This window comes from Monodon monoceros, unplaced genomic scaffold (genome assembly GCF_005190385.1).
Source record: "Monodon monoceros isolate NGI ecotype Baffin Bay Population unplaced genomic scaffold, NGI_Narwhal_1 Super_Scaffold_7, whole genome shotgun sequence".
Classification (NCBI taxonomy): domain Eukaryota; kingdom Metazoa; phylum Chordata; class Mammalia; order Artiodactyla; family Monodontidae; genus Monodon; species Monodon monoceros.
Window position 1 is genome coordinate 103843084 of NW_021703784.1, and position 9855 is coordinate 103852938.

At 61.3% G+C, this 9855-nt stretch overlaps 1 protein-coding gene across 1 annotated transcript; it reads right to left on the minus strand.

The window, feature by feature from the left end:
* Nucleotides 1-2309: 2309 nt before the first annotated feature.
* Nucleotides 2310-9612, minus strand: FGF3 (fibroblast growth factor 3). The gene is made up of 3 exons (XM_029207037.1): nt 9393-9612; nt 7012-7115; nt 2310-2630 (listed from the first exon to the last, which is right to left on the minus strand). Exons 1-3 carry the CDS (start codon nt 9610-9612, stop codon nt 2310-2312), a joined length of 645 nt encoding a protein of 214 aa, XP_029062870.1.
* Nucleotides 9613-9855: the final 243 nt, after the last annotated feature.

Here is a 9855-nt window from a genome sequence, read left to right on the forward strand (position 1 = left end):
TCATCTTCACACGGCATTGACCTTGTGCTCAAGTCTGCCCTCATATCTCCCTTCTTACAGGGACACTGTCATATCGGAGCAGGGCACACCCAGCTCTAGCACGGCCTCATCCTAACTTGGCTACATCTGCAACAACCCTATTTCCAAATAAGACCCCATTCTGAGGCACTGGTTAGGTACTAGGCAGGACTTCAACATATGAATTTTGCGGGGGTGTGATTCAACATGTAACTCTCTCCTGACCCACACCCGAAATGAAGCTGCTTGGCCTGCAGAGGGCTCCGGACTGACCCAAACACAGCCTGTCAACTACGGAAAACACACGTTCTCTTGTCTAACTTGTTTTCAATATTAACCAAGATCCCAAATGTCTCCCTCTGCCTTGTTTAGGGCCTGTCAGTTAATGGTGTAGCAATGAGTGCCGGGCTGGATGCCGCTGCATCCTCCTAAGGACACGCGGGGACCAGTTCACCTGCTGAGCCTCAGTTTCCTCATCTGCGAAATGGGAGCAAAGGTAGCACCTTCTGCATCTTATTCCAGATAAATCACAAAACTCAAGGGGGACAGCCCAGCGTGAACTCCTGCTCGTGACCGTACCTGTGAATGTTCATTCCTGCAGGTGAGGTGGGGGACAATTCCTCGGAATCTGACTTGCCGAGGGGGCTGTGGTGGGGGGCAGCGTCCTTGTCTTTATGCCCAGCAGCTCTTTGCCAGGATTTTCACATGTTGCACAGGTGTCGGTGCTGAGCCGGCCTTCCTGTGTGTTTGGCTCGTGTGCGTGACCCCAGCGGGGGAGCAGTGCCGGTCCTCTGTGGGCACAGGCTCAGGCCATACCCCTCACCTGGGCCCCGGCCGTCAGGGAGGGCTGCCCCTTGCAGGATCCAGGAAGAGTGAATGCACTGTCCGTGCCATTTGGCTCTCACCTGGGCCTGCCCCAGGCGACCCCCACCCACCAGCACTGTTGGGGAAGCAGGCACTGGGGGGCCGGTAGGGATGGCAGCTAGTCGGGCCACCTACTGGCTGCGGCCTCCAGCAAACCGCATCACCTCTCTGAGCCTCGACTTCTTAGGCAAAGGCAGGACCGCTCAAGGCTCTGGTGGTAGGTTGCGAGGATGAAGGAGATGGGGGATGGCCATACCTGGCCTGCAGCCCAAGTGCACAAAATAGTCCACGCAGGGCTTCCCTGGTGGCGCAGCAGTTGAGAGTCCGCCTGCCGATGCAGGGGACACGGGTTCGTGCCCCGGTCCGGGAAGATCCCACATGCCGCGGAGCGGCTGGGCCCGTGAGCCATGGCCGCTGCGCCTGCGCGTCCGGAGCCTGTGCTCCTCAACGGGAGAGGCCGCAATAGTGAGAGGCCCGCGTACCGCAAAAAAAAAAAAAAAGTCCACGGAGAAGCACACAGCTTCAGGAGAGAGGGAGTTTTGGGGATTTCTAAACAAAGTAGATCTCTCTCTTTCTCTTTCTCCACACATGTGCACATCTATGCACAACCAGGAACACACAAACACACATATACACGCATACACTCACGAACACACACACAGGAACGTATCCACACACACGCAAGCACTCGGGGAATTCACGCGCACACATGCGCGTTAGCTTCTTCTTTCCATCCACACAAACCATCCATCAGTTTCAAGAAAGTCCTGCCTTTCCAACCCAGGGGATTAAAATGCGTCTCTCTCTCAGATTCTCAGAATACAACGTTACATCTGAAAACATCGATTTGGCATGGACTCTGCCATCGTCATAAGCAAATATGTGCAAGTGTGTTTCCTCAGGCGGCATCATTATCTGTTAAATAACAAAGTAGAATAAAATACTTTAATGTTTTGATCACACACATCCCCCGCCCCCATTGTCCCACGGCTGCCCTGCAGGGAGATGCCTCAGTCGGTCGGACGTGGATGGTTGGGGTCCTCCTGGCCGAAGTAAACCCACAGGTGTCCCGGTTTAAAGCGGCCCCCTCCGAGCCACGACGCGGGGCCCCTAGCTCCCACGTGACCCTTGTTTGAGAGAAGCAGGAAGGGTTGAGAACGTGTTCTGTTGGCCCTGGAAAGAGCAGCCAGCTCTGCTGTAGCCAGGGGCAGGGCAGAGAAGAGTCGGAGACAGATCCCTGCACACACTGGGTCAACTTTGACCGTGGACACTAGGCGTCCGTCGGCTGGTCCGCACCCTCCAACCAGGCGGCCTGAGCTCGGAGCCCAGCCGTGGGGCAAGGATGCTCAAAGCCTCCGCTCCCCAGGCCGGGGCTAAGCTCGGCCTCCCCGGAACCGCAGCCTCCTCCGCTGTCGCCGCCGCCACCGTCAGGGCTGGGTGGCCCTGCCTGGAGGCCTGGACTGTCTGCGGAGGAGCCCGGCCGCACCCTGGAGCAGCCTCACCATCTCGTGGTCCTTGTGGTCCAGCACCCGAGGCAGGAACAGCGAGGACTTCTGCGTGCGGCGCGTCTTGAAGCCCCTGCGGGGCCGGCCCTTGCCATTCACAGACACGTACCACAGTCTCTCGGCGCTGGGCTGGCGCCGGGCCCCACGCCCGCCGGGCACCGTGCGGTACAGCCGGGAGGCGTACGTGTTGTAGCCCAGCTCATGGATACGCTCCACGAATTCACACTCGGCGTTGTAGCTCTCCTGTGGGGCGGGCAGGGGCCAAGGTCAGCGGCACAGAGGCCACGAGGATGTGGGCAGGGAGGGATGCCCTTAGCAGGGGTCTGTGCCAGCCCGGGGCAGGGTGGGGAAGGCGGGTCCCTACCCTCTTGGAGGCGGGTGTCTGGAAGGACAAAGGTGCAAACCCAGAATGTAAGGAGCTTTCACCAGTGTCCCCGCAGGCGGCTGTGGGGTCTCTCCAGTCAGGGGCTAGAGGATGGGCGGGTATGCCTTACGCCAGCTCAGCTGTGGGAGGACAGGCATGCCAAGGGCCATCCCCCAAACTGCTTCCCTCCCTGCGCTGTGCCAAGGGGCAGGGCTGGGGGCGCAGGGAAAGCTGCGCAGAAAGACTGGCCTTCCCTCCTGGGACTGACCGCGGGGCAGGAGACCCTCGGGGCCTGTGCCCATCTGCAGAGGGGGAGGGGAACAGCTACTGAGTGCAGGTGGCCCAGCGGCCTGCAGCCCCATTCTCAGGGGTCACAGGCTGTTCGGGGCCAGATCCACGCATCGGGCAGCTTGGGACCCCAAAAGACCTCAGGAAGCAAGATGTTAAGCACCGAACACCTCTTCCCGATGACACGGGAGCCCAGAGATAAGGCTGGAGAGCTTTGGTTGAAGCGGGGTGGTGGTGCCTCCCCCATAACTCCAACCTCTCCTCTCTGCTCTCCAGACCCTCGGTGGATGCCCAGAGCTCCTTGGGTCTGAGTACGGACTCCATTGCCCGAGACCAACTTCCAGACTTTACAGATGGGGAAACTGAGGCCCAGGGGTGGTGCCAGACCCCAGATCACAGAGGGGTGTGATGCCCTTCTGGCCTGTGCCCACCCCCTGCCCTCTGGGGTGGGTGGGCTCGGGGCAGACCTGCCCCACCCCATGCCAGGCATGCTGCATTAGCATCTTATCCTTCACCCCTTCACCCCCCGCATTGAGTTTCCGTGAAAAACTCAGCGGCTGAACCAACTCTCCTCCCAGGCCACTCTGTCCTGGAGAAGGTACGTCCTCCAGGGCTGAGGCCCATCGCCCAGGGGGCCTGGCGGGCTTGCTCTTTGCTGGGACACTTGGGGGGCCACCAGAGGGGTACAGTCCTGTGAGCCTCAAAGGGCAAGGGGCTCAGGTCCTATGGAAGGAGTTCTCGGGGGCAGGGCATTTGCTTGCATCTTGTAGGGGCTCCTGCGTTGGGGGGTGTCTAAGATCACCTGGAAAAAGGCATCACAGACTCACCGTGACAACAGTTCCCAATGCCAGTCCCGTCCCTGCGGTCCCGCCTCAGACTCTGCTCCACACGTGCCGCCCCCAGAGTCCCCCCAGCCCTGGGCTCCACCAGCTCAAATTCTATTTGTTGCTGTCAGACTCCGCCCCCCGGGGGTGCTGCTTTCCCAGCTCGGCCTCGCCAGCACCTGGAGCTGGTCCAGGAGAGCCCGCCAGGGCAGGGCGGAGGCGGGGACCAGGCAGGGGTGCACAGAGTGGCCAGATACCTTCCCAGTGGGGCGACACTTGGAGGGGAGGGCATTTTCTGGTGGGCATTTGGCAGCAGGTACTCAGTGAGAGTACAGGCAAAGGCGTGGGCAGCGGGCGGCGGGCCGCAGCGCTTGCCCTGGAGGGCCAAGGGGTCCGGAGCCTGGAGTGGGGTCACGAGCTGTGCAGTGATGGTGGGACGTGGGGGCAGAAGGTGCCCTGGGTGGTTCCTCCGTGAGCTGAGCTGAGGAATCCGGGTGATAATCTGTGGGTAATGGGGAGTTCCCAGAGGCCATCACATGAGTGGATTTTCATTTTAGGAAGATCCCTGAGCAGGTACCTAGCATAGAGTATGACATATGGTAAGTGCCTAGGACAGTGAGGAATGAAGGAATGAATACCAGATGGATGGATGGATGGAAGGATGGAAGCATAAGTGGATGGATGGATGGGTGGATGGATGTTGATAGATGGGTGGGGGGATGGATGGATGTTGATAGATGGATGGATGGATGGGTGGAAGGAGAGGGAAGGGAGGGAGTGTGGACTGGAAGAGGGAGACCCTGGAGCCCAGGAGTTGGGACGGTCCAGCTGGGAGGTGATGAGGGCCTGAGTTATAAGGGCACTGGCCACAGGAATAAGGCAGAGGGAGGCAGAAATTGAAGAGAGAGATTCAGGAAGTATATTCGAGGACTTGGAGATGGACTGAACGTGGGGCTGAGACAGAAGGATGTGTCCACCAGGACTCCTAGCTGACCTTGGGCTTGAGTGAGTGGCCGGTCTGTTGGGGCGTGCTACCCTCTGCCAGGGTGGTCTCTGTCCTCTGCTGTCAGGACATTTCGGGGCCACCTATAACTCAGAAGGGAGATCAGGGCTGGAATTGGGGGCTGTGAGGGTGCAAGGGCCACTGACTCACAGAATGCATGAGCAAGCCTGGAGGGTGGGAAGCACGGGAATGGCAAAGGCCAGGGAACTCAGACAGCCAAGAGGCACGGCGGTGGGAGCAGGCAAAGGTGGTGGCAGGATGGGGACGGGGGCGCAGGTGGCAGGGATGGCACCCAGGCTGCCTCACTTCCCAGGTTATCTGCAAAGCGGTGAGGCCTTCCCTGCCAGGTGCTCTGAAAAGTTCCACCCCATCCAGCTAGACCTCCTGGCTATCCCGGGTGGGCCCAAGAACCTCTTCTCCATCTCCAAAGCCACTGCTATCAGCTCTCAGGGATAGAAGCCACAGGGAGATTCTGACCCACTGGGATCCCCCAGGGCGTGCTTTATTCTGTCCCCCAAAGTCCTGGGCCTGGGTCTTCCATGCAAGAGATGGCAGAGACCTGAGGTTTCCCTCCTGATTCAGCCCTACCTGCCCCACTCTGTGAACTTTCCCAGCATGAACAAAGGCCCTCTCTGGTCCGTAAGACCTGCACGAGCACCGCAGGCCAGCAAGGTGGGCCCTCTCCATAAGGGATGGGAGCAACTGTGGGAGGTCTGAGGCCATTTCAGGGAAGAGGAAGTCAGTTCTCCTCACTTGCCACCAGGGCCGCAGGTCCGGAGGGGTCTGGAGAGCCACCGTCCACCTCAAGAAAAGTCAGACCAGACCCCGGGCTAAGGGCATGTCCTTATAAACCATGACTGGTGTTTGCAGACCCTAGAAGGACATACAGAAAAGGCTGCGCATCCAAGGGTCCCTCCTCTCAGACACAGCTTCTGTCAAGGGGCCTCGGGGGTCAGAGAAAACAAATGGGTACATTCCAACTTCCGCATTTCCTTTAGCAAAGCCGTGAAAACTCTGTGATGAGATCATCTGTGTGAAGGAGGATATTCCCCTGCAATTCTTGCTCGCGCTTTGCCTGACTTCAGAGGGGCTGGGAAATGTTGGTGTGTTTCCCCTGCAAACGCGACTGAATGGAGAAAGGTAATTGCAGGGAGGTGGTCCTCGGCTGCGTCGTCCAGGTGATGTGTGGATGGAAAACCTCTCATTGCTCAGGGAGTATCAGCCAGATTGCAGGTGATGACGAGTTGGAGGCAGCAAATTTCCCAGCACATGGATTTTACTCCATGTATCCCCCGCTCTTGGGGGAGGGACACTGCCAATGCCCACAGAGTTACAGGACACTTTTTGTTGCAGAGACGCAGGCGGTGCATAGCCTGGGCTCCAAAACTGTGTGTCTGGGACCTGGGTCCTGTCTCCCTTCTTCTTGGTTCCCTTTTATGAACTCACAGCTCTTGCCTTTCCACCCTTGGGAAGACCTGGCTGTGCTGTGCCCTGCTTCTTCCCCTCCTCACTCCCAGGAGAGCTCTGGGGGAGCCCACGGAAGAGCTTTTTTTTTGGCTGTACGCGGGCCTCTCACTGTTGTGGCCTCTCCCGTTGCGGAGCACAGGCTCCGGACGCGCAGGCTCAGCGGCCAAGGCTCACGGGCCCAGCCGCTCCGCGGCACGTGGGATATTCCCAGACCGGGGCACGAACCCGTGTCCCCTGCATCGACAGGCGGACTCTCAACCACTGCGCCACCAGGGAAGCCCCACAGAAGAGTTTTGGCCCAACGCACATCCCTGCTTCATCCCAAGGCCTGCTAGAGTCCATTTATCTTGGTAGAAATTTGGGGGACAATCTCTCCCCTACTCTCAACTACCTTGAAGGTGACCACAGAATGGCTGGAGGAACATTTTCTAACCGGACAGCACTGGAGAACATAGGATGTGTCTACTCCCCAGCCAAGAGCTGCCTCTAAACAGAAGCAGCCATAAGAGCATTGGTCGAGGGGCCACGGGACCTGGGGTTCCGGTCCCAGCTCAGTCCTGCATGTCCCCGGACAAAGCATTCTACTGCCCACGTCCCCTTATGTCCTCTGATGTGATGCTCAAGGGAGACAGCTGCTCCATCTGTGCCCACCCGCCCCACATGGACAATTGGACTCACCGAAGCATAGAGCCGTCCCTTCTTGTTCATGGCCAAGTACCGCCCGGAGAAGAGCCCTTTGATGGCCACAACGCCCACCTCCACTGCTGTTATCTCCAGGATACCTGGGAAGAGTCAGGAAGGCCCATCACTCCCTCCACCTCCCACAGAGCCCAGAGGTGAGGGCTGAGCCCCTGATGGCCCTGCCCAAAGCCAAGCCCAGCTCTGGGAGGGGGAGGTGAAGGCAGAGGTGAAGGCAGCACACGCCCAAAGGGGGTGACTTTGGAAGTTCAGGGGAGGGAGAAACGCCTGGGTGGGAGGTGCAGGAGAAGAATTCAAACCTGGGAGGGAAATAATAAAACTAGTATTTCTCCATGCTGACTCTCTGCAGGACATGGAACCCCTTGGAGCCCCTCCGCTACTCGGTGAGCTAGTTTCACGATGGGCCAGACAAGCAAGCTGAGACCGTGGGGCTGTGTGACTTGCCCAAGATGGCGCACAGGTGTTTGAACTGGGATTCAAAGCCCTGCTGCAGATGGCGGGGTCTGGACTCCCCTGCTCACGACAGCACTGGGTGCTAGGAGAGGCCCCGGAGAGGGAGCTGGACCCTTGCTGAGGTGAGTTGATAATGGAATCCACTGGTGCATTTTGGGTGCCACCCAAACCCGCTGGCAATGTACGTGGGCGTGAGATCATTGTCTCGGGCCTGTATGCAGGTTACAGGATGTTGGCAGGAGGCCGGATTAGACCCCCGAGCTCACAAAGGGAAGCCACCTGCGCTCACCGCTCTCCACTGAATGTAAGAAAGGTGAAATCTCCCCCAACGCCTCCCTTTTAGACCCGAAAGCACTTTTTTCCGGGGGCCTGCAACGAAGCCCCAGGTGGGGCCATTGTCCCCCGAGAATGGCTCCGAGGAAGGGCGGCTGGGGTAACAGCCGGTGCCCTCTCCAGGGGGCGCATCTCTGGCAGTGCGTCTGGCCCCGAACACGTCAGCCATCCTAGGGCCCAGACGCGGGCCGCCGGAGGCTTGTGCGGAGCGTACGGGGGTGCAGGATGCTGGCCTCTCGCGTCCCCGGGACGCAGGCTGGGCGGATTCCGCGGCGCCGGCCCGCGCATCTGGATGCGGGACAGGGGCGGCTGCAGGCGCGCGCCCTCCTCCCTCAGCCTATGGGCTGCCCGTCCTGGATGCCTCAAGAATTTGGATGCTCTGCGACTCCAAGGGGGAGGCTGGATTTGGAGAGAAACGAGGTATCGCTACTAGGCGAGCGCAGGCGCTCCCGTAACCCCGTCCTGAGCGCGGGGACATCCTGGCAACATTTGGCTCCCACCGCGCGGCTCCGGAGGCGTCTGCCGAAGACGCCCTCGCACGACTGCGGCTTTCCTGGAGGAAGTAGAGTTTTCCGGCCGCCGCCTTGAATCCACCGCACCACTTCCTGAGCCCGGGGAGGGCGCAGAGCGCGGGTCGCAGCGGAGGACCCCCGAGACCCCGGCCACACTCCCACGCTGCCCACTGAGTTCCTGCCTCGGGCCTCCAGCCCCCCAGCGAGCGGAGCTGCTTCGAGTCACCCCGGCCTCGCGCTCCTGCAAGGAGGGCTCAGCATGAGCCCGGGTCCCCCGGCCGAAGGAACCAAACCTTGGAGCCTCGCGGGACTTCGGCTCCAGCGCAGTCCGGGCGCGGGTCCTGGCTGCTGGGCGCGGTGAAAGTGTATCTGCGCCCCCAGACCCAGGCAGACGCCCCTGCGTGCTCCTAAGCCGCAACCCGCGGCCCCCCACCCGGGGCCGGGGCGCGCACCCGGCCTGTCTCTCTGCGGCCAAAGGTAGAGGCGGGAAGGCTGGGGATTCCGGTCTGGGGACACGATTCTCTATCCGTGCGGCCGCCTCCCCAGAGCCCCGCTATGTCCGCGCGAGTGTCCTCCGCGCACAGGCGGCGCGGGGCGGCCGCGAGGGCGGAAGGGATGATGGGGCTCCCCGGGGCGGGCAGCAGGAGGAGAAATCGTCAAAATAATAAAGAGGATGAGAAATGCCTTGTCCAGGGCCTTTTCTCCGAAAAACTCCAAAGGGTCAAACTTGGCAGGACCTCCGAACCCAGCCGAGCAGGGAGCCCCCGGACGGCCCACCTCGCACCCCCTCGGACGAACGGGCGGGGTTGGGGGCAGGCTGGGCCAGGCCAGCCGGCCCGACAGCGGGCAGCCACTGCCCCGAGCCCTCTTCGGACGTGTCCCGCGCCCCACCCCAGCTCCACTCTCGCTCTTCTCCCGGACGCTGAGGGAGGCCAGGGGACCCCGGCGGTCTCCCTCTGGCAGCAGGACTGGTCTGCGTCCCTGGGCACCCTTCGCGCACCAACCCCTCCTGCGATCCTCCCCGGGGATGCCCCGCGCGGCGCCGCGGGGCCGCACACTCACTGTAGGCGCTGTTCTCTAGGCTGCCGTTGACGCGGCCGCTCGGGTGAAGCTGGAGGTGGTACTTGGTGGCGCAGTAGAGCTTGCGGCGCCGGGGCGCCCCGCCGAGGTGCTCGTAGACCCCGCCGCGGCCGCCCGCATCGCGCCGCAGCCGCCCCCCGGGGCCCGCGGCCGGCCAGCCGGGCTCCAGCAGGCCGAGCAGCAGAAGCCAGATCAGGCCCATCGCGGCATCGCGCCCGCCCCGCGGCGGCGGCGGCTGCAGCAGAGCGCGGCGCCCATGGAAGGGACGGCGGCGGAGCCGGGGCGAGGCGCTCGGAGCCGGCTCCGCGGGGGGGGGGGAGGGGAGCGAAGAGGAGGGGCGGGGGCGGGTGGGAGAGAGAAAGAGAGATCCTTTAATTTTCACCCAGGATCGGGTGAAATTTCCGTTGCTGCGCAAAGAGCTGAAAGAAAAGACGGTTGGGCAACA

Bases quoted from the DNA above. Each gene is read 5' to 3' on its own strand.
- FGF3 (XM_029207037.1), bottom strand. From the start codon at position 9,612: ATGGGCCTGATCTGGCTTCTGCTGCTCGGCCTGCTGGAGCCCGGCTGG. The intron at 7,116-9,392 runs GTGAGTGTGCGG...GACTCTTCCCAG, and splicing joins CCTAGAGAACAGCGCCTACA to GTATCCTGGAGATAACAGCA. The intron at 2,631-7,011 runs GTGAGTCCAATT...CCCGCCCCACAG, and splicing joins AGGGACGGCTCTATGCTTCG to GAGAGCTACAACGCCGAGTG.